The sequence below is a fragment of the Rhynchophorus ferrugineus genome, unplaced genomic scaffold (genome assembly GCF_030347505.1).
Source record: "Rhynchophorus ferrugineus isolate W39M unplaced genomic scaffold, kcgeb_rfMv2 rfM4, whole genome shotgun sequence".
NCBI classification, from domain to species: domain Eukaryota; kingdom Metazoa; phylum Arthropoda; class Insecta; order Coleoptera; family Curculionidae; genus Rhynchophorus; species Rhynchophorus ferrugineus.
Window position 1 is genome coordinate 8,501,604 of NW_027472583.1, and position 25,737 is coordinate 8,527,340.

Consider the following 25,737-nt stretch of genomic DNA (forward strand, 5'->3'; position numbering starts at 1 on the left):
CCAAGTTTTTGCTTCAACTGTATTTTTTCGCTTTAAAAAGCAATATTTTATCAACACGCGAAATTCCTTTTTATCCACTTCACTCAAAATGCTATAATTCACAAACTAATGACCCGACAGCTGTCAAATTTATACACGAATCTATTGAGGATTAGAGCTAACTAAAAAACATATGTGTCAGGTCGGGGACATTTCAATTGACCTGTCATGTGTGGAAGACAAATTGGAAACCGCTGTTATTCTTCAAATTTTTAAATTTTATGTCACTAAACTATTGCTGCTGGGGCATGGTCGTAAATTTATGTTTGTGATTGTTTAACATTTGTGATTGTCCTTAAGCAAGAGTGCAGTATCCGACAAGGAAAATGATTCCAGTCACGCTATTAACCAGGCTGGGTAAGACCGGATTGCTTTTGAAATGATTTCTAAGTTGGTCACCCGCCAGTCGGTAGGCTTAATGCCGAGGACCGTGGTTCGGAGCCCACGTTAAACTGTAGGTCCAGTCCAGATAAATCCTCGTTAGTAAAAGGATACTACAAATACAAATTTGTAAAAGATAAAACAAATTTAGTGGTATGAGACAAAGAGTTTGATAGATTTAAATGACATAGTATGGCACAATAATTGCTCGAAGACAAGTTCTACCGCACCCAGCATATTCACCAGACTGTGCACTCATGCATTCTGAGTACCTGGTTAGCGCACGGTTTCGATATGCTGTTACCACAGGAGTAACGATGGCTGTTCACAAAATTTAATACAATATAGATATTAAAAAGTGACGGAGAGAAATAGACAAAGTATGTGTAGAGCAAGAAACCGAGAAATCGGATCGAACAATGAGACGTTCTCCATTAAGCAGTTCTTACAATTAAATCGTCATCAATTGATCCGTACCGGGGGTCGGACGCACATCGCCATCCGTTCCGAAAGAGGGTGAAACCGCAGTTTAATACGAACAATAAAACTAAACACACGCCACTGTTTACAATATAATTTATACGATCTGTTAGCTACAGGCCAACAATGGGACCTAATAACTGGCTTCATGTATTCAATGCCGCGCGCTTCCCGGGGTAACCGACGGCGGAGCGACAGCGACGACGGGGCGGCGGAGGGGCGGGAGGGGTAGGTAGTGCGCGCTCGACCCATTCAATAGGAGGGACCGAAATCCACGACCCGATTCATAATGTGTATTTTATAATTAAATTTTGATGTGACTGTTCGCGCGGAAACTTTTGCTGCGACCGCCTGCTAATTGTTCGGTGGACGTCGCCGGTACGGAGACGCCTTCCGACCCCGGGGGATTCACGGCGGTTGCCGACTACGCCGCCTCGATCACCACCACCGCGACGATCAGCCGCTTTGATCCATTTATTAACACAGTTTCGTTTATTAGCGATGAACCTCTTGTTGGATATTTCTCATATTTTCTAAGATTAACTCTCTAAGAATACGTCCTTAAGGGGTTTTAACAAAATTTAAATTATTTTCGGAGATATAATCATGAATTAATATTTGTGATTATTTAACATTTGTGATTGTCCTAGAAAAGAGTGTAAAATCCGACTAGGAAAATGATTCCAGTTGAACACAGTTTCGTCTATTACCGCTGAACCTCCTGTTGGATATTTCTCATATTTTCTAAGATTAACTCTCTAAGAATACGTCCTTAAGGGGTTTTAACAAAATTTAAATTATTTTCGGAGATGTAATAAAAAATTAATATTTGTGATTATTTAACATTTGTGATTGTCCTAGAAAAGAGTGTAAAATCCGACTAGGAAAATGATTCCATTTGAACACAGTTTCGTTTATTAGCGATGAACCTCTTGTTGGATATTTCTCATATTTTCTAAGATTAACTCTCTAAGAATACGTCCTTAAGGGGTTTTAACAAAATTTAAATTATTTTCGGAGATATAATCATGAATTAATATTTGTGATTATTTAACATTTGTGATTGTCCTAGAAAAGAGTGTAAAATCCGACTAGGAAAATGATTCCAGTTGAACACAGTTTCGTCTATTACCGCTGAACCTCCTGTTGGATATTTCTCATATTTTCTAAGATTAACTCTCTAAGAATACGTCCTTAAGGGGTTTTAACAAAATTTAAATTATTTTCGGAGATGTAATAAAAAATTAATATTTGTGATTATTTAACATTTGTGATTGTCCTAGAAAAGAGTGTAAAATCCGACTAGGAAAATGATTCCATTTGAACACAGTTTCGTTTATTAGCGATGAACCTCTTGTTGGATATTTCTCATATTTTCTAAGATTAACTCTCTAGGAATACGTTCTTAAGGGGTTTTATCAAAATTTAAATTATTTTCTGAGATATAGCTTTTTTTAGTGACACGGCATCTGGACAGCGCGTCACTTTACTAGAAACTTTAGAGTGTATTCTAGTGTAAAAATGTGAAAAAATTGATAGTTTTCATAAGTTCCATGCTTAGTTCTTTAAGAATGTGCTCTCAAGAGGATTTATCAAAATTTAAATTTAGCACCTGGTGAATCAGCGGTTTTCAGACAGTTACATATCATGGGATAGATCTAAAAGGTGGCAAGGCTGGCCTGGGCAAAAAGTTGTAATGGGAGATTGTGGCCCACCCAGCGTACTCACCAGACATCGCACCTTCTGATTGGTACTAGGTTGTCACACGGCTTCGAATTATTGAATTATTTATACGTTTCGCAAGTTTATCACAAGTTTCGTTTGGTCTGAATCATCCAGCAATTGTCTCACTGTTGCTCTTTATTTTCCACATTTATATCGTCAAAACCAATATACATATAGTGAAATCTATAAAGTTTCTTCACAATTTCACCACTTTCAACTCATTAAACTTAAACAAAGTTCTGTTTTTTTTGGCGAAATTTTTATTAAACATTTACCGTAATTACCTTACTACCCTGATTTAGTTCCATGGGACTCAAAAATAACCTCAAATAAATGTATTCAATTAAATGTATTGTATACAGAGGTGATTATTATGAAGAGAATGAGATACATTTGGGAAAATAAAACACCTTTTATATTTTAATTCAACAGTTTTATTTTTTTACCATCGTGGTACAATTTGTATGTACAAACAATGGTAAATCTGCAGGTGGGAACAATGTAAGCAAACAAGAAATAAAACAAATATCTCGGACAAAACACGTATATTAGTATGAATATTTACATTAGCTACATTGTTGATTTTTTATCTAACAAGATTATACTGTAGAGTGTCAAAACACTACTATTGTAATTACAAGAATAGAGTACTACAATCGAAATGATATAACAATTATGAAATCTATTCGGACATGTTTTCTCGATTCAAGAATAGAACGAAATGGTACAAAACTATTATACAGTTCAATTTATCTAAATGTAAGTATGTACGTATCATCATAGTTAATGCATTAAATGCTTAAAATTATTAGAAATCACTATATACAATAAAGTAATATTTACCTATCTATAGTTAAAGCATTTTTTTAAAAATCATTGTTAATTAAAGTGAAACAATCAATATACAACTACAAAACATTTTAAAAAGTATGTGTCGATACTCTTCACTAAATAATTGTTCTGTATCTGTTGCTATATTTCTATAACTACTTCTATAATCTTTCATATATATATACAACATTTATAAAATGTATTATTCATAAATCCTTACCATTAAACAACTAAAAAAAATATAAAACGTTTGGCAATTTTTAACTGGAAATAGTTTCTTTTCTATTGCACTATTCGAAAACTTCAGATGCTAACTAGATTAGATTGATTAGTCTTAGATTATTGTTAATAAAGCGTTTTTTGATATGATAGAACCTTCAATATAATTTTCGAATTTTGAGTGGAAACACTATTTTTAATTATTAAATTGGTTTAGATCGGTTTCTGGGACATAGTCATGACAGACACATTAAAGAATTTATTTAAAAGATTCTATAATTCGTCAAAAAAATCATGTATGTAGGAATTAACATCTTATGTATGTAATGGTAGTTCAAAAACTATAAGTGGACCCAAACATGGAGAATAAAAGTCAACAAATCAGTAATCACCAGTAAATCAGTACATATTGAATTCATCTAGAACCAAACTGTTGATATTCCAATAAATATGAATAATATTATACTCTTGACGCAAAATTTGGTTGGAAGATGCATATCAAAAAGAAAAGTTCTGCCAGAAATAGTATCAATATAATAAAAGTATTTAAGAATTTTTAGAATTGTAAGTTAGTCGGCAACAACTATTAATAATGTATTTATAAATAAAATAAAATGTAATATTCATTGGAGTATGATAACATATCTCCGGATGAAATGTTTTTTGAGCCAGTAACTACCACAGTGATTTCAAAAATGTATAGTAAGACAACATTTGAAGACTAAAAAGTTTGCAACAAATCAATAAACTTTGAATTTAAATATTACGTTATCCAATTTATAAATATTTCCCAGTAAGCAAAGGAGCTTCTGACTAGGAATACACGATAAAAATATTTTGAAGGTAATTGCAAAGAAACATATCTTTCTCTTTAAACCAAATTCCTTTATTTTAAAAAAGGATGAAAATTAACATCGAAAAGTAGTAAGATCGCTGGTTACCTGTCTAGTAGTAAAAATAGACGCATGTTTCTAAAAGTCTTTATAAATTGAAAATATTGTAATTTCTGAAATTATAAACATAATTAAGTGCTGCAAATTCAGGTAGGCCCTGTATAATTTTCCTACATTACATAAATTTTGATGTACAAGCTACAAATAGTAAAGTATAGATATATTAACCTAACCAATTAAAATAATATAACAACAACAACTGTTCAACTGACTTTATATGCCGAAGATGTAGTTTGTTAAATGATGATTCTGAGCCTTCTAGGGATGAGAATAATTAGGTCTCTTGTTAGAATTTTAATTTTCCTTTATAATTCTTTATAAATTTTGAAAATATTTAATGTCTTGTAATGGACTCATTGCTAAATTACTATTACTTTGATTTTTGTATTGATTTACATTAATATAACATAATATAACATATTTTTAATTTGTTTCAAACTATTTTCTTTATATATAATTTAAATATACAGTCTTTACCAATCACTATTCTGTTTCCCCTATAATTCCCCATACATTATAAACATTTTAACCATTATTATCTAGTTAGCATCAACGACTTTGGAATAGTGCAAAATCCGAATCGTCACTTGACTAGAACTTGTTCTATTTCAACGAAGAAATACCTCGTGTTTGTTTAACTATTTACCTTGCGCTGAAGATGTCACATCGTCTACCATAGCCTGGTATCTTGACGCTACTCCGAATACGACGTCTTGTCGGAACTGGTGTTCGACGCAGGGGACGAGGCTGTGGTGTCGTGGTGGAGTTGTCCCATCATGGACATGTATTCGGAAGGTGGTCGGATGACGGACGACAGATATCCGGTACCGGCGTACGGTGCCGAGAGAAAGCGTCTAGGCGGACTGTACCTCTGGAGGTGATAGGGCACTCCCAGGGGCGAGAACGCCGAAGGTGTGGTCGGTTCTTCGGATACTCCGCCGATCATGAGTTCCATGGCTTGTAGAACGTCACCTCGACACCTGCAATGATATATCCCATCGTAAAATTAAATCTATTGATAGAAAATCAACAAACTCACCGTTGCAAGATGGCTTCGACATCCGATCGTCTCCTACCAGGAAACACTCTCATCAATATATTCACTGGTGATCTTTGCGGTGATGGCTGTGTCTGAAGGTGGGGCGGGAACTGCGCGAACGGATGGTGATATGAGACGAAAGACTCTGCTGGATGCGACGGTGGTTCCGGACTGGCTTTGTCTCGTTTCAGCGAGAGGTTTTCCGGAGTTTCCGAGTGGGTGTCGTCTTCTTCTACGTCCAGGTCATCGTCTGGACTCGCCACCAATTCTGGCGATGGACAGATGGAAAGGGGTGGTTGACTGGACACGGCGCTTGTGGTTATTGGACTCTTGGAGATCTGGTGGGCTTCCTCTTGGTCCGATTCGGAATCCTCGGGGGTTGTACGGGAGCGTTTTGCCGCTGAAAATACGAAATTTATTAATTTTACTTTGTTATTTTCACTTACAAATTATTATTCTAGCGCTAGTAGTATTGTTAAGTGGATACCATTTTTAGCCGTTTCGAACTAAATTTTCGTTATTTCGCGACGTCATAATATTATGTTTAAACAACGCTACAAAAAATATAAACATAAACATTGAAGTAACAATTATCGTACAAAGTTTGAAAATTTTATAGGAGCAGTACTGCTTATATACCAGGTGTGTTGGTAATTAGTTGCCATTTTTGTAACAGATTTCACCAGCCATAAATATGCAATATTATGATTTGATAAGTCAAGTCTTGTGCCTGAAAACGTACATTTGCATTACTTTTCTTGTTAATTAATGTCTAATTATCAAAAAATTCCTCTGCAAGTCATTGTTCGCTAATAGAGACTTACGGCGAATATGCTACGACCATAAGATGTTTAATGTGGTGTCGACAATTCAAATATGATGATTTCAACGCTCGTGGCAAAAAAACGGCCGAAACCGTTTCAAGATGGCACGAGTTATTGGATGTAAGCCCAACACAAACTCAAATAAAATTGGCAGAAAAGTTTAATGTCAGTCAAGCTCTGCTCTACTACCAAGTGAGAAGCAACAAATTAGATTTGTTTTGATCGTAATTTAATTTTGTCTATATGTCACAAAATTTATATTATTATTTTTATATTGCTTAGGCCCGTTACTGACTTCAAACTGATCAGTTGGTAGTAGTTAAAATAATATTGTAAATAGATAAATAGGTTTAGGTAGGTATTAAGGTAAGTTGTGTGTATATAGTAGAATATAAAATACATGTAGTAGATAGGTTAAATACGTTTTTTTGTTTATTTTTATTTAATTATTATGACGATTAGTACATATTTTATTTTAAAATGTTTTTTTTGTGTTCAAAAATCAAAGTTTTATAATTATTTACTTTTTAGTGAGTTTCTTATTTATTTTTTGAAGTCAGTTCAATTTTTTTGTTTGTTAACAAAAGTTACTGCCCTGTTGGGAACCAAATCCTCGACATAAAAACAGTTGACAACAACATTTCTACAAAGTCTCATATGATATGGTTAGTCCTTAAAAAGCAAAATGACCGTCTTTTATACTGAACCCCCCCCCCTCGCCCATCAAATTCTAACTTGGTTCCAATTGGACCACCACGGTGTCAGGTTTAACCCATTAAACAAAATAGTTTCAAAAAAATATGGAAAAAAGTATAACGTTATAATTCATAAAACTACAATTTATTCCATAATATTTTTATTATTACTCTTAGTGATTCAACAATTTACCCAGAATTTCTTCTGAGAATAGTTAATGAAATTATTTGGAGAAAAAATATTACGCCAGCGATTTTAAATTGTCTCAACAGCTTTGCATTTGAACCCTGAAGAACGCTGTAAAACTGTAATGAACCTGCATAAAACGAAAATAATGAACATTAACGCCTTGGCAAGACACATAATAAAAAAAACCGCATAAATAAAGAAAGAACCGGCACATGTATCGTCTGGAGCAGCAGCATTTTTCCTCTTGCACCTCATTCTTTTCCTGGCGACGGTTTAACCGACACCAGCTCAAAAAGGCGGCCATTGTCGATGGGAGCGCGCCTTGAAAAGCCGGAAAAATTCCCGCTTCGAGCATTTAATTAAAAAAAAAACACACGCACACACAAACGGCGAGAGTGAGAGCGAGCGGGAGAACAGGAGCGAGGGCCGGGGGAAAACATCGCAAATAAAAAGCTTAAATCTTTCCGTAAACGGGGAACTCGTCGAGAGAGTGAAGCCAATGTAAACTGTTTTTTAATTTAATGGGCGGCCACTCGAACCGGCTTTTTATTAATTATCCCCGGCGAAAACGGTTCTGCGGCGAGTTTCGGCCCCGCCGCATTGTTCGCAGGACGCAGCCCAGGATTACAAACCGACCCGGACCGGACTTGAGTTTCTCTCGCTGTGCATAACAGTTTTTGAATCGAAAACAAAGGCGATCGTTCTTAGAGCGGTTTTTTCCTGGCGTCCCCTTTTATTCTCTGTATTTTTTACAAGTATTATTATAATTCCACTGCTTTAGTTTTTTTCCAGCTATAGCATCAATTAATCTAACAGGTCAATTGAAAAGTCCCCGGCCTACCATACTAAAACACTTTTTTTTGTTTCTTTTTTATTCAACATAATTCATTTCAAGGGTGATACACTGATTATAGCGACCCTCCAACTTTTCGATACCATATTTGTAGTACGATTTGAACAGGAAATAGTCACTGGGGGGCCAGATCTGGAAAATACGGTGGATGAGGAAGCAATTCGAAGCCCAATTCATGGATTTTTTGTCCTTCAAACGGTGCAATAACGCTATGTAATAGTCACTGTTGATGGTCCCTCCTTTTTCAAGGTAGCCAATGAAATTTATTCCATGCGCATCCTAAAACACAGACGCCATGACCTTGCCAACCGACTGTTGCGTTCTCACACGCTTTTGGAGCATGTTAATCGTGTGCAGTCCACTCGGATGACTGTCGATTGGACTCCGGAGTGAAATGATAGAGCCATGTTTCATCCATTGTCACATATCGACGCAAAAACTCGGGTTTATTACGCTCGATCATCTTCAAACACTGCTCTGCATCATCAACTCGTCGTTGTTTTTGGTCAAAAGTGCTCGCGCGGCACCCACATTGCACAGATCTTCCTCATACCCAAATATTCGTGATTGATATGATGTACAAGTTCAGTTGATATCTTTAGAGTATATGCTATTTCATTCAATTTCAATTTACAGCCATTCAAAATCATTTTGTGGATTTTTTAAATGTTTTCGTCGATAACAACCTCTTTTGGGCGCCCACTGCGTTCACCGTCTTCGGTGCTCATTTCACTACGTCTAAACTTAGCATACCAAACCTTGATGGTTGATTTTCCTGGGGCAGTACCCGGAAAACCGGCATCAAGCCTTCATTGCTTCAAGTGTATTTATTCCCTTCAAAAAGCAATATTTTATCAACACGCGAAATTCCCTTTTATCCATTTTTTTCGCAATAAAAATAGTTGCTTCACTCAAAATGTTATAATTCACAAACTAATGATCCGAGAGCTATCAGATTTATACACGCATCTTGATGGTTAGGGCTAAATAAAAACATATGGATTTAATTCTAGTAGCGCCATCTATGTGTCAGCGAGGACATTTCAATTGACCTATTACTACTCGTAATCGCTTCTTCGCTATTGTCTCCAACACTAACAATGATAGTATCATCAGAAAATGGAGCCATCGTTATATTTGTGTAGTATTTATTTGTGGTATATTACATGTGTTGAGTAGGTAAAGAATTGATCACAATACGCTTCCTTGTGATACACCTGTTTCAGCTTATTTTATTGTAGACTCGGCATTCGCTTGTTTAACTCTAAACATTATGGTTGTAATGTAAAATTTTAATAGTTCAGTACATGATATCGGTAACATTTTCTGCAGCTTATGAACGACGCCGTCATACCACACCATATCGAAGACTTGTGCTGCATCTAAGAATATTACATTAATTTTTTACCTTCATAGGCTTTCTCAATTACATCTGTTATTCTGTGCGACTGGTCAATTCTTGAATGGTTGTTAATAAACCCAAACTGGTATGTAGGTACGAGGGTCACTATTTATATTTCGGTAATTGCGAAAGTTTAGATGTAGTGCGATGATTTTTTACGATTTTCGACGTGGATTATCACAAGAAAAGTGCATCAATCAACTTAATTTGACTTTTGGCGATAAAGCTCCATCAAAAACCACCGTGTATCGCTGGTTTAGTGAATTCAATCGTGGTCGTAGTTCGTTGTTCGTGAAGGTCGTCCAAAATCTGCTGTTGTGTCAGAAATCATCGATGCTGGGTGCGAAATGATTAAGCAAGATGGTCATGTCACCTATTGTACGATTGAGGCATCCCTAAGCATTAGTTCCACCACCATATATGCGATTTTACATGGACACTTAGCTGTGCGAAAGTTATGTTCGCGTTGGATCCCACACAATTTGACAGTGGCTCAAAAAAGGCTCATGTCGATTGGTGCAAAGAAATGCTTAAGAAATTCAATCGGGGTGCTTCGACAGACGTTTATAAAAATGTGACAGATGATGAATCATGAATATATTCGTATGAGCCCGAAAGTAAGCAGCAGTCGACTGTATGGGTGTTCCAAGTTGAACCAAACAAAAGCTGTTCGCGCACGAAGCATTTCAAAGAAAATGGTTGCGTATTTCTTAGGGAAAACTGGTCATATTGCAGCAGTGCCTCTACAGAATCTTAGAATAATAAATTCTGATTGGTACACAACCATTTATTTGCAAGAAGTCTTCGGTGAAATAAAGAAAACAAACAAGAGACGCCGGATTGTTCTTCATCATGACAATGCGAGCTCTCACAGATCAGCTCAAACAAGCGACTATTTGAGCACTTAAAACATTCCGAAATATAAATTTCTAATAATTAATATAAACCTTTCTTCTGAAACATCCGAGGGATGTGAAATTAACCCACCAAAAACAACCTCTACATAAGAAAAATTAAACAACAACGCGTCCGAACCGTAGAGAAAACACAATCGGGCTTAGCGTTAGGGGATCTCTGGCGGTGACACGTCACGTTGCCGCGAGATGATTTCGTTCTGGTATCCTATCCCGATTCAAAGAAAATTCAACAGGTATTAAGTGGATGGGAACGGGAGGAGATGGTGATGAGGCCGATAGCGAACCGTCGCCCTTTTGAAACACAGGCCGCAAGATCATGAGTAGGAGGGGGGTCGGGGGTGCGGCGCGGTGCCGCCTCTTTTCATTATCCATAAATGATACTTGGGAATTCGCAATAAAGTCGGGAATGCCGAGACTGAAGCGCCGCGGCACTAAACGTTCGACGAGTATCAAGTTATAACTGCTTCGACCTATAAAAGCCCAATTCGAGACAAGACCCTTGCTAATAAAAGGAGTCATTGTGGCTGAAATATTTCGTCCGTAATTGTCGTTTTATTATCAGTAAATGCATTATATTGGGTCAAGAAGAGGTTATAGTATTTCTGTAGTAATTATTACGTTTTCTTATATTTTTTGTGGTTATAACGTAAACGAAAATAAATTGTTCTCAATTAAAATTAATTAATAATTATATATAAATATATAAATAAATTTACATGTCATCGAATTTATATACCACAATGCAACGACTGCAAATACTGAACATCTACAAGTTCGTTCAATAAGTTCACGAATCGTCGTCCATTTGCTAACAATAGAACTAAATATTCAATGCAAATTTGCTAACTCATTATTCATAAAAACACAATAAATATTTCATTTCGGTTTATTAATTTATCTTTTACAAACTCTCAAAAGTTGTAATCTCTGTATTTCTTTGCAAAAATGTGTAAAAACTATTTAAATACATAAAAATGTTTCATCTGATGAATTTATTCGTTTAAAAACAATAGTTTGCAAGCGGGCTATTTGTTTTATCTAAAGGAGTGGTACCTTGAAGGCAATCTACGTAAAACACGTCCAAAATCGAGGATCATCGATGATCACTAGAAATCGACGTAAAAAAACTAAAATAAATTAATGTTAATGCATTTCATTGGGTGTAATGAGCAATGTTTGGTGATAGAAGCATTTGGACATTTTTTATGTAGAAAAACACTTCATTTTTAGTTGGCCCATTATTATGATTCTCAGTCAAGACAAGATGCTCTAAAGCAAATTTATGACTTCAGAATTACTTGAAAAAACTAACACCAATTGGAGGCAACAAAACGCTAATCATAAAAAGCAAAAGGAAAGCCCAATAGGTTTCGGCACCATAATCCACATCCACCATTCAGCCTACAGTCCAGAAATTGCTTTCAGTGACCACTGGCTGATTTCAAGCTTCAAAATATTCTCCATGGAAAAAAGTTTAACTCAAATCAAGAAATGATTGTGTGAAGTTGAAGCCTATATCAAATGAAAGAAAATTTTATTTAAAGTATTGCCTGTCGATAGCAGCTACTCTTTCCCAGCTTTCAGAAACTTTACGGATTCCATCTCTAAAGAACGATGTATCTTTTGATTGCTTAGAGAGGTCACAACTCATATGTCGAAACAAGTAGTAATAGGACGGAGTAAGGTCTAGAGAATACGGCGGGTGGGATAATACTTGACATTTTAATGTTTCCAAATATGTTTCCACTGCTTTTACAATATGTGATCCAGCGTTATCATGCTGAAGAACGACCTAGTTGTATCTTTGGTCCCATTTCGGCGGTTTTTCATACAATGCTCGACTAAAACACATCAATTGTAGTCGATAGCGATATCCATTACTATATTCACCGAGTAATGCCTTCAAATTTGTTTTGGCTGTCCAGAACACTCTCTGTCATCGGTTTCAAAATGCCAAAACCAGAATTTAGATGTCGAAATCGATGGAGCATGGTTGCTATAATCTTCATACAGCATTCGATGACCTTCGGCTGCCTTTTTCTTCAAATTTCGCTCAAATGCGATTTACTCGGTACAAATTCAGATATTTTCAACTCGCTAAAAATATTTTCTTCAACATCAAGTTAATTAAGATATATAATTCTATTAATAAATCTAATTAGAATTAAATATAACTAAAATGATACATAGAGTTGAAAGTAAAAACAGTTGAAATGATACAAAATAGTGATAAATACAGAGATATTTTACGTACACAGTATTAAAACGATATCGACTCTGTATCTGAAGGGGGGCAAAACTACCGGATGACCATTAAGACCGGCAAAATTGAATGGAGAAACAACCCCTCCCCACCTCTTCACCCTCGTCGCCCACTCAAAACACCCTCCGTTTAATTGATCGCGGTAGGCCGCCCCCCTATTAGACGCCTCTCGAAAAAACGATACAGGCCTCCGTTCGTTAACGGTCTGCTCGCCAGTTCCTTCCACAACGGAGTTCGAATTCCGGGCGCCTATCAAGAAACATATCGAAAGTTCCTTTTTTCCGTTTTGTTCCTTTTAATTGGAGGCTCCCCCCGTCGCCCCATCTCGCCCCCTTCGCGATCCGGGGGCCCGGTGCAGTCGACCGTGTTGCATTTTGTACAATTACGAGTCGCGCGTAGTTCATTTCGGCGTCGCGAGTGCGTTTTTCATGCAGAGGTCGAGTGTTTATCGCGATATCGGCGAAAAAAAAATTGTATATCGGCGCGTCATTCGGGCGGGAGTCGCGTCGAGAGGGCCGTGCCGGTGACAGATGGAAATTGACGCGGCTGATAGTTTTTTTTTCTTGTTTGTAAGAAACGCGTTCAAACTTTCCGTTTCGTATTATTGTTGAATGCCGTGAAAATAAGGATATTTTTACGATAACTTCGAAAATAGGCGAAAATATTGCTTCCATTTTGTATATAAGTTGTATTTATAATTACATATTCTCCTCAGAGGCTTCAAAAATTTAATTTATGTTTTTTTTCTTAATTATTAGCTAACCCAAATAGACGCTGTCCTGTATAAGCTATAAATATTCAGTTCAAACTGGGATAAATAATTCTTTAAAACATATTAAAACAAAGTTTTTGTTATGTTAGTTTTTACCAACAAGGCTTTATCTGGATTGGACCTACTGCTTAACGTGGGCACCGAACCACGGTCTTTTCGGCATTAAGCCCACCAACTAGCGAGTGACCTACTTAAAAAGCGTCCCAGAAGCCATCCGGTCGTACCTAGCCTGGATACTGGCGCGACTGGGCTCATCTTCCTTGTCGGATTTTACACTCTTGCCTAGGATATTCACAAATATTAAACAATCTCTAACATAAATTTACGACCATGCCCCAGCAGAATTCGAACCCGCGACTATCGCGATGAAGCAGAATGTAGACCGCCCTGTCGCCTTTACCACTGGGCCAGCCGAGCCGGCTGTTATGTTTCTTAAAGCACGATATTATTAGGTTTGTTTTTTGGCAATAGCAATTTTTGTTTCTGATAATAGTTAGAAGAGTAATGAAGCTAAATGAAGCAAATATAATCATACTATAACGATATGAGTTTATATGAAAAAAAATTATGTGCACGTTGTATAACAAGGTGTACTACCGTGACAAAAAAACACGGAAAATATACTTGACTTCCTTATAATAATCCAAATTTTTACATCCTACTATTTTTGATCACAGTAGTGGACCATAGACCATAGGACCATCATAATACGAGGCCAATAAATAACACAAAAATAAAAACATCTTAAAATCTCAATTAACATTAACATTAACAAAAAACTCTCGTGGAAAGAATTACTGAATTTGTATACAAATCACACTTCTCAGATTTCAATACAATCAAAGGTACTTTGATTTCCAGGAAATTTCAAGCAATAGTTAAAACTATTTAAAAAAGGCGACGAAAAGAGAGTTAAGTTAAATCCAAAACATATCACCAAAGTCTTCGACTTTTTCCACATCAACACATTACAAAACTATTCGGTGACGATTTGCATAACTCGATATTTGTAGAATAAAAGGGAAAAGTGAGAAAACTCGGATACAAAGTTCAATTCTTAACCTTCAAAACTATATAGCAGCATTATTTGAAATACCCTTTAATTAACAAGTAATGTCAGTAGAAGTTTATTGAGTTGTTGAAAATAAGTCAATAAGAATGAGTTGTTTAAATAATCAAAGTCTCATTCCAGATCATTATATGTTTCATTGTGTATATTCAATAACATTCAATAAGTCTTCTTCAACAATTTCTAGACCAAATTCAACTTTATGATATTCTTTTTAACGTGATATAATCCATTCAGCACTTCTTTATTTTCTTGTGCTTTTTGTAAAAGTATGATTTGTCTTCGCTTTCAAAATAGACTTCACATGTTTAAATTCAACCAAATCTCTTTCCCTGGAGCATTCTTTTTAAGTTTGCAAACAGCCAGTATCACAAATGACCAGTTCTTCAAGGAATTCGTTCGACCATGATGATCAAATATATTCATCTTCCAGATATTGCATTCTATAATTTTGTATTCCAGAATGTTTTTCTTCACTCAATCCACTAGCGCCATGAAATGTTGCCAGCTGGCGTGTGGACTTTTGGTCGACTTTGAGCAACAACTTTAAATCTTAACTATCTAAGTCGTCGATAAACTTTAAACACATGTTTCCTTATTCAAAAAAAAATTCTTCTTCTCATTCACAAAAAATAATGAAGAACATTGCCATCTGGCGTATGGACTCCGAATAGTATGCACTTACACTATTAAACAACTCCAAAATTCGTCTTATCTGAATGTTTAACGTCATTTATTCCTGTAACCATTATTACTGAAGAAACAGAGTCCGAATAACACTTATCTTAACATTAAACAGCATTGTTTAATTTTTAAATTTTTTTGAAATGAACAAAAGTTGTTTAATTAAATCCACTGTAGTTTTTAAACTAAATATCAGAATGTCATGCAATTTTGGATTGGCTTTTGAAGGTCACTGAATATTAAGAAGGTTAACATTTGACCTCATCTATATGTTAGGTCCGGGACTTATTTACTGATTTGTTAACTGTTACTAGCCTATAGCTCTGTAACTATATTAATAAAAATATTCAGCAAATAAATCCGAGTAAATTTATACAAAAGCTAAAAAAGAAAAATGCGCATTATTTTTATCAACACTGTAAGAACTAACGGTATTTAAATTATATAAGGCGTGTCTAACAAATATTAATAGACATGTTACCTATACTGTATTTTAACAATGTCTTAAAAACGTATTATAAAATAAACAATACGTTCTCAACTATCGGGGTCGTCGAGTAAAAGTGTTTCTGTCCGAGGTAATACAAGAAAGAACACTTAAAACAACGGGCTAGACCAGCGAGACTGAAAAGAAAACAAGTCCTCCGTCGACATCGAAACATCTTTAAAATGTATCTGCTGTTAGCTCTTCATGTCATTAACTGCCTGGTATAAAGACTGTAAGTAATCCGTGTTTACTTAACCATTAACTTAGCAAATGTTTCTTATTATAGGTAACAGTTTCACATGAACAAACACGCCAAGTTGACCAAAGGCAAACACAAATCCGAAGGCTTTTGTTCCACTCGTTTTATGGATTAACGAATAACATTATTCTTTTATTATTCTAAAATATTTAAATAAGAATTTAACATAATATATATTTTTATAATGTGTTTAAAATATTATTTTATGTAAATTTTGCGTGTGTTAAGATAGCATTATTCAGAAAAGAAAGATCGATGGTAGGTAATCAGCAATTAAAGAGTAACACCTTTTAAATTTCCATGTCAGTTTGATTTATGAGACGCAACAACGTTAAATAATGTTTGAAAAATAATTCATCGCATAAGGATCTTTTCCGAAAAAAAAATGGAATTTTGTATCTGAAGAATAGGATCAAATAATGCATGAACAAAGAGCAATGAAATAATAATCTTATATAGCAGCGTCAGCTCTCACTATTTAACTGAAAATAAAATTACACTTATGGAACATTATTTTTCCTCAGTTATTCCAACAGACGAACAGAAATATTAATTTTCGAGTATTAATAAGACATTGGGCTTTTCATTTTTTAATTATATTGAGGTTTGGCGATTATACTGGTCAGGAAAGATGCTTGATGCTGGTCTGATACTCCTCAAACCTATACTGATCCTTCTTGGCTGTGTGTATAGACATATTATCATCTTGAAATATGGTAGTGCTTGGTAACAATACATTAGTCATAGTACGAACTTTATTGGTAAGAATATCGATATATTCATGCGCAGTTATCCGACCAGTGATCTAAATTACAGAACCAACTGTATACCATGATATTGCCTCTCAACTTTAGACCTTCAACTTCCCTTAGTTTGAGTTCAAGTCTTATTTTGATAGTATTACTAAAACAACATGTCTGAACGCTTTCAAATGATAAAAGAAACAAATGTTTAATTATTCTAAACGACAGTACTAAAACCTATGCCAATCCAGCAATAATTTAGACTACTCGACCAGTTTAAAGATGTTTAATTATTCACATGTTATTGTTTTTTCGATTTATTAAACAGTTTCATCAAATAAAGTTTAATAAATAACTCATCAGTGTTAACTATCAGATAACTATGTTCAGAAACCAATTAAACAAATTTGGACAAGGTTGAAAGTCGCTAAATAACACCAACAAATGTTGAAACGACCGTAATAAAGAATTATGAATCAGCTAAAGAGCCCTGACAAAAACCAAAAGTCAAAGGTAGCTGAATCCGAAGAATATACTGCAATTAAAAATGCATACTTTAATTTGCTAATCTTATTAAGGTTTGTTTAGTTGTGTGAGCAGGAGCGTTAGTTTTGGTGATATTGAGAGTTATCTTGTTTTTACCCCGAACTTTTGCAGCCAATTGTGACAGAGAAGATACACAAAAAATGTCTAGTTAGTTAACCATTTCTTAGCTGATTTCTGAACATAAACCATATAAATGTATGTTTAAATAACATCTCTCTCAGTCAATGAACGATCATTCAAAATTCTATCCTACATTTTTGAGACAACTTCTAGTATTCAGACATTTCTTCAGCTGAATTATCTTCAAGACTTGTCCAGTTACAAACCACTATTTTTGAACGAACATACTAATTTAACGAATTTACCATTATAATATGAATTTTCATATTTTCAGTCCTTTATTGTAACGAATTTAATGACTGTAGAATTTTTAAGTCATTCAATTGTTAAAAGGCCCTCACGCGTCCGCCTTAATGGACTTTTATACAAAATTTAAATTACCAAATAGGGATGAAATATTGGTCCTACGTTAAAATTACGTCAAATGTATTCTGGCGAAGTTATTTAGTAACTAACTAAGAAAACCTGAAGATAGTAAATGTGCTTCTACCGAAAACTCTTCAGGATATAATTTTGAAAGCAATATAAATATCAAAACTTACTTAACTATTTCTTTTTGTCATAATTAACGTGTCAATATTAAAAATAACTAATTTCTTTAGTTTTTCTCTTCTTCTTTCTTTCTTTTTCTTTCTTCTTTTGTTCATTCCTTAGCTTCTGGTGCTTAGAATCTAATTAAAAAAACTGAACGCTTTCTTTTCTAAATTGATAAATACAAGCTGAAAGTCTCTAAATAATTCCAGCAAGTGTTGAACGACTGAAAATAATAAAGAAATGGAGACAAAAAAACATTAGTTTACTTGGCTCAAAACTTTTTTGAGGTCCAACAAGAGCCAAAAATCGCAAGGAGGTATATCTGTATAATAAGTTCGAGTCGACAGAATTCACGCTTTAATTTACTTATTTTGTTAAGGTTTTCAATCTCTTTACTCAGGATCATTATATTTTGTTAAAGGTTATCTTGTATTTGCCCGAGCTTTTGCATCCAATTGTTGTAAAAGTTTATAAAAATAATCTGATATTTCTGTTTATATTAGAGTTATAAGTGTTATAAATATTTTACTAGAGGAGATACACATAAACAGTCGTAGTTAGTTAACAGTTTCTTGACTGATTTTAGAACAGAAACAAAATGACTGAAATGATCTTTCATAAATAAATTTTTATTAAAATATCTGTCAGTAGGCGATCTTCCAGAATTATATCCTATATTTTCTGATTATCTACACAAATTTTGGACTCCTTCAACTGGATTGACTTCAAGACTCACTCACTTATAAACCATTATTTTCGAACGAACATATTCATTCAACAAATTTAGCATTTCAGTATGAATTTCTATAGTTTTAGTCCTCTTTTACAAACATTTTAATGACTGAAGAATGGAATGTGAAACGTTATAATGGCGTCGAGCTTATTTTGTCAAAACTTTAAATAACTTGATAAGAAGACTTGAAGATGATAAATATGTCTCTATCGAAATCTCGTCACAGAAAACAATGTAAACATCAAAACCTAGTTTACTATTTAGCGCTGTTAATGATTTTACTAAAAATAACTCACCTGGACTGGATGGCTCGGTGCTGTCTGATGTTTCTGTCTTGCGTTGGTGCAAAAAAGTGGTGGGTCCCGCGCCGCCTATCTCCAGCGGCGGGTTCGATTCCGGCGGAGTTAGCGGCGGCAAGGGATTTTCGGCGAGGGGCGGCGCTGGGGTGGGAAATATGATGCCCAGTTCTCGCGCCTCGTTCTCTTCCTGGGCCTGTTGGCGTCGCAGCGCCACCTGGGCCGCCATCACCCTCTGCCTCTCGGCTATAAGAGTACATTTAGCGCAGTTGCAATCCCTCCATCTGCAGTATCTGAAACACGTTCCACATTGTTAACACCTTTGCCTCTTATCAGGCCTAGTATAATCAGAATATATCTCTAACAATTCGCATGTTACTAAATATAAAGTTTATTACAAACCAACTGAAATTGTTTTTAGATTAAGATATATAATAAACCTATAAATTACTTTCAAGGTTTTTTTTTAATTGATGGTTTATTGTGAAAAATCAGTAAAACTTATGTTATTCAAAGTATTGTCCATCGGTAGTCGCTGCTTTTTTCCCTCTTTCAGACAATTTACTGTTTCCATCTCGAAAGAATCTTTTGCTATTAACGTATCGACAAGTTATGACTTATCGGAACAATTAATCAGAAGAAACAAGCTTTGGAGAATAAAGTGGGTGGAGTAACACTTCCTATTTTAATGTTTCTAAGAATATTTTCATCGGTGTGCGACATATGGTCGAGCATTGTCAAGCTGAAGAATAATATTGTTGGGTTTTTGTTCGTATTCCGGTCATTTTTACGCAGTTCTCGGCTTCTCAGCGATCCCCATTGATGGTTTCATAAAGTTTTAGCAGCTCATAGTAAACAGCATAGTGGATATTAGCTTTTGCTGTTAATCTTAATACATGACGAGGTAGCCCCTATATGTTCGCGTTGAATTATCGTAATGGATCCACTTTTCATCCCTAGTAACAATACGATGCAAAAACGCCTTTGTATGTTTCTATTGTTTGTATCTTTCAAAGTAGTTTGGCTTCAATTCATATCGTACAAAATATCCAACATTTTAGACCGTTCTCATATTATTCAAGCAATTGGAAATAGTTTCTTGTATTACTCCCAATAATTTTGCACATTCTCTTTTTATTTAACGGAGATCATCATCGAATAATTGCTTCAAATCCTGGTTTTCATTTTTTTTGCTGTCCTGGACGTTCTTTGTCTTCGATGTCAAAATTAGCACATTAAAACGTCGAAATAAGTATTCACATGTTGAAATCGATGGAGCCATAAGCTGGACACAGTATTCAACAACTTTATGTTTGGTTCTTTTTCGCCAGAATCTCATATGTCATCTGCTTCCTTGTGGTTTATTTCTCGTTATCCGAGCTGAACCATCGGGTAACCGATGTTGGCTTATACGATCTAGTAATATCCGAAAGACCTTGAAGGTATTTTAAATTGTGTAACATGAAAAGGACGTCAGAAACATGCACCCTGCGAACTGTTAAACATGATGGTGATAACTGTATGATTAAAATTGATGGATAACCTGCATGGAAATGAATAAGATTTGTAAATAAAACAATGGCCATCATAATCGCTAATCTCTCTCCTATAAAATTACTATGGGATGAACTTAAAGAATCGATGCTTATCGAGCTCAGCATAGTTGTGACAATCCTGACAAAGTGTATGGAAGACACTAGACTCCGAATACTTGATTAAAATATGTGAACAAGCAATTAAAAATAACTGCGGCCGTTTCGACGTAACCACAATTTAACAAAAAATGTATTAGTTTTTATTTATACTAAATATATTTAACTAACTTTAACTAAATGTTATTATAAGCTTCGATTAAGATTTGAGTGTAATAAATCATAAGTTATCTGTTACATTGTCGTTTTTTTTTTAAATTATTTTATTGTTTCTAAACTTTTGAACGGCAGTATATATACAATGACACTTTCTACTAATCGATATATTTGTCTTACCCATATAACAACCGTTCATATTAAATAGTTACATAATTTGTCTACACAGGTGGTAAAGGTCTTATACCAATGTTATTTAACTTTCTACTTTTGTAGTTTGTCTGAATTTGATATTAAATATTGCGCACTGAAGGCGAGCTAGCATATAATAAATTAAAACAATGATGCTATTAAATAGTTTAAAGAAAATACCAGTTCAATGGTTAAAGTGGCCACCTCAATGGTTAAAATGAGAATCTTACAATCTAATTTGTAGCGAGAGGTTTATATATGTACTCAACAAAATTATCTAAAAGTGCTGAGCTATTGCGGTAGTTATCATTGACATAAACTTAATAATTAATAACAATGCTGCCTCTTCACGATATCAACCGAATATGTCAAATTACAGTGTTGGTTCCAACAACTAAAAATAATTAACTAATGTTCCAGTCAAACAATTCCAATACCACTAAATAAATAGCATCACCTTTCTTGTCGTTAATGCAGGCGTTGCAACTATTTCCGTAATTATTCGTCTCAAAAATAGCTCGGTTTCGTTTCACTTCAGTTCATGACTCGATCTATTAAATGTTTCTTTATTAGCTATCCAAGCATATATAAAGGATTCAAAACTATTTCATGGTCGATGCTTAGTTTCGTAACGATATCGCGAGATGAAATACTTTGGTTTATGTGGATTGTTTAAAAGAAAACATCAATTTTTTCAACGATTGTAAGTTTATTTTTAATGGGTGAACAGTGACGTTCCTTTAAGCAGTTACCACCATAAAAATTTTAATAAGTTTGAGCTGCACATTTTATTTTTGAAAATGACCGTCTGGCATGACGCTGCCTTTATAAGTTATCTAGAATGAAGATATATATATATATATATATATATATATATATATATATATATATATATTCACCAGCCTTATATTATTGGGGACACGAAAAAGTGTGGAATTAAGCATAGTTAAAGTTCATCATATAGAGAAGAAGTACGCAAAGCTAGAACATTTATTCATTTCTTACATGACTGAATGATATATTCTCATATAACAATATTGTTCCCAATTTAATATCAATAAATGTTTGTAAGGAATTTTTAATATGAAAAAATTCAAATATTTTTTAATCATCATCTTCATTCAATAATTTGTTTAACTTTCTCTACCGAAGAAATATAAGTTTAGAACAAATTTATCATTTTCAGACCGCTGGTCAAGATAATCAGCAACGAAAATTGTTTTTACATAGAAAGAGAGAGACACGATGGGATAAGGGACCAGGACACAGGGACAAGCTCCGATAAAACATTCATAGATGTATATAGGATGCTAAATCAAATATGAATAAATAAAATATTAGTAAAAAGTTTTTTAAAGCCCTTCTTTTAGGCATAACAGATTTAGTTATTGGTCAGAGTACAAAGTATTGAATTTATCACAACATCCATTTCAATTTCATGACATTACTAATTATTTAACATTACTCAAGGCAATAGGAAGTCCCCAAAAGAAACAACTAGACCAATTAGAGCAATAACCAAGTTGAATAAGACGATGTTTTATGAAGTGGTCTTTAATTTACTCATCGCTAGTAAACTAAGGCTACCGTCGGTGAAAGATCGTCGATTAATATTAAGCAACATATTGAAATTATTTATTGAATGAAACTTTATTAGTGAACTAAGACTGTCTTGGTGGCCTGTTAAAGTTGACTATCCAACATTTGGCAGAAAAAATTTAAGACATCGGGTTCGGTAAATAATCAATCAATACCCATACGTCAACGAAATTCTAAATCAACCAAGAATATCTGTCGAGCAATCGTGTGTTGTGTGCGAAGATGTATTGGAGAATTTCGCCTTCAACAGACTTCAACTTGCCTTGAGACATTGACTGACTGACTTGACTTCAGAGGATGATGACTCAAATTTTGAATGAATAATGGCTATATTAACCAGAATAATTTCCATATACGGAACGGCGTTAATCTACATCAAGTTCACGAGGTGACAATACAAACAAAGAATAACTGTTTGTTTGGTTTGGTTGGTTTTTTTAATCTGACATAGATCATTGGTCATTGGGACGTACTTTTTCAAAAACAACGCTGATAATATTCCATTCCGTTTTAACAATGACCTACTCATAGTAAAACATAATTAGTCTACAACCTTTTGTCCCAATACTTTTTTCATAGCATGATTAGAACAACCTCAAGATCTCAAGAATAATCAATCAATAAATTTAACACTAAACATGATAATTGGTGCTGCTACTGGTATGTTCCTGCATAACTTATTGAAATAAATAGACACTTCCTTCGAGACACTGTAAAACTCCAATATCGACAAATCTAGCGCAACAAAAAAAAAACAACGTTGATATCGGTATATACCTTTTGTGACCTTTGAGGGCGGATGCGACACTATGAATACAAAACTGTCCAAGCAGTAGATGCTGAACGCTATAGTTGATAACCGAATAAACAGAGCCAAGAACTTGATCATAAATGGTCATTTACAGGACAAGGAAAGGGTTAAGTCATATTGCTGCATCATGAACTCGGCACGGAAAGCTCTCCTGCACATATCATATTTGCCAAATTTAAGCTCATCTGACTACAATCAAAAATACTGAACGATGTGTGTCATTTGATCGACAACACTATTTTCATGGCATGATTAGACCAACCTCAAGACCCTAAGAATAACCAATCAAAAATTCAACACTCAACATGATAATTGGTGCTGATATATAAGTTCCTGCACATATATTGAAATAAATACACACTTCCTTCGAGACACTGTTAAACTCCAATATCGATCATGAACAACGTGGATGACGATACATACCTTTTGTGACCTTTGAGGGCGGATACTACACCGTGATTCCTACAGCGCGCACACTTGGGCGTCCTCTGGTACCGCTCCGACGCCCTCAGGAAAAACGACGGCGGTATGGCGCCCAGCACCGGATGCTGGGACATGATCGCCGACATGTTCACACCACTGCTCGGAAGACTCATCGTTATCAGTCGTCGGTCAGTTTCAGTCGCGATACACCGCACGCATTCGCTACGCTCCAGCCGCTCGACTCCGATCCGACGCTCCACTCCTCTTTTGGCCGTATTCTTTTCCTGCTCACGTCCGACTTCGATTCGCCAGCTACAATCAGCTACTGACACTCCTCATAACCGGAAAGTTAATAAGGTAGCGCAACGGTGGATACAGTGCTGAAACTGTTGGTTGTCGCCGGTCGACAGTTTCCGCCAATCGCACCACTTGAACGCCGTCGCCCCGCCCCACGGCGCGTGACGTCGTCGCCGTCGCCACGCCCTCCCTCGGTCCCCGGGGTCCGGTGTTTACTGTATTATGTGCGGTCGCACAATGAACGCTTGAATAGGAATACAAACTAGTTCTCAATGGCAAATATATTATATTCTGATGGTATAATGGATCCTTAAGGATCGGGCCGATATATAAATGTATAGAACGATACGCCATTGTTGTCGGTTCGCGTTGAGTGGACCGTTTTTTTATTATTATTATTATTTCTCTCTTTCTGGCTCCATCCGAGACGAGGGAGTACGAATTAATAGTTAAATGATTCTTTTGCGTGGGTCGGTTTCCGTTACGATTTGAATGGGGAGTGAATTCGATTGGTCGGTGCCGGTGAATTGTGATTGTACGGTCACAATGGGCTTGGTAATCTTGTTACCAGACAGAACGAAAGCGCGCTAGCATCATCAAGAATTAATTAATGCGTTTGTGGGGATCATGATTCGTGAAAAACTAATCTGCTTTATTTAAATTGGTTTTGTTATCTTTCATGCATTCGATATTTTAGAAAATGTAAAAGAATTGAAAAGTCCCCGGCTTACCATAGTAAAACACATTTTTTTGGCAAAATTAGTTTTTTTTATTCAACATAATTCCCTTCAATCGCGTATACTTATGATACACTGATTATAGCGACCCTGCAACTTTTCGATACTATTTTTATAGTACGATTTTTCTTTTGCTTCAAAATAGGCCTAAGTTTCGTCGATCAACTCTTTATTCGACGAAAATTTCTTCCCAGCCAGCATTCTTTTGAGATCTGACAATAGAAAATAGTCGCTGGGGACCAGATCTAGAGAATACGATGGCCGAGGAAGCAATTCGAAGATACAGCAGAAGTGGTGAAGCAGCACTTTATTTTTCTTCAAATGCGGCCGTTTTTCGGCCATTTTGTCCTTCAAAAGGCCCAATAACGGCTATGTAATAGTCGCTGTTTATGGTCCTTCCTTTTGCAAGGTAGTCAATGAAAATAATTCCATGGGCATCCCAATATACAGACGCCATAACCTTGCCAACCGAATGTTGCGTTTTCCCACTTTGAGCAGGTTCATCGTGTGCAGTCCACTCGGATGACTGTCGATGAACTTCGGACTGAAATGATGGAGCCATGTTTCATCCGTTGTTACATACCGACGCAAAAACTCGGGTTTATTGCGCTTGATCATCTTGAAACACTGTTACGTATCATCAACTTGTCGTTGTTTTTGGTCAAAAGTGAGCTCGCGAGGCACCCACTTTGCATAGAGCTTTCTCATACCCAAATATTAGTGATATGATGATATCGTTCACTTGATATATTTAGAGTGTCTCCTATTTCACTCAATTTCAGCTTATGGTCATTCAAAATCATTTTGTGGATTTCT

At 35.3% G+C, this 25,737-nt stretch overlaps 1 protein-coding gene across 1 annotated transcript; it reads right to left on the reverse strand.

Annotated features, from left to right (window-relative positions):
• Positions 1-3,167: 3,167 nt before the first annotated feature.
• Positions 3,168-24,204, reverse strand: dmrt99B (doublesex-Mab related 99B). Its single transcript, XM_076404277.1, has 4 exons — positions 23,888-24,204; positions 19,055-19,347; positions 5,668-6,067; positions 3,168-5,608 (listed from the first exon to the last, which is right to left on the reverse strand). Exons 1-4 carry the CDS (start codon positions 24,058-24,060, stop codon positions 5,323-5,325), a joined length of 1,152 nt encoding a protein of 383 aa, XP_076260392.1. The 5' UTR covers positions 24,061-24,204; the 3' UTR covers positions 3,168-5,322.
• Between the last annotated feature and the right edge of the window lie 1,533 nt (positions 24,205-25,737).

What these genes read in the sequence shown, in the direction of transcription:
- dmrt99B (XM_076404277.1), bottom strand. Translation starts at nt 24,060, where the DNA reads ATGAGTCTTCCGAGCAGTGGTGTGAACATGTCGGCGATCATGTCCCAG. An exon ending in GCCCTCAAAGGTCACAAAAG is followed by an intron (nt 19,348 to 23,887) that starts GTATGTATCGTC and finishes AACGTGTTTCAG; the next exon opens with ATACTGCAGATGGAGGGATT. An exon ending in GTCGAAGCCATCTTGCAACG is followed by an intron (nt 5,609 to 5,667) that starts GTGAGTTTGTTG and finishes ATATCATTGCAG; the next exon opens with GTGTCGAGGTGACGTTCTAC.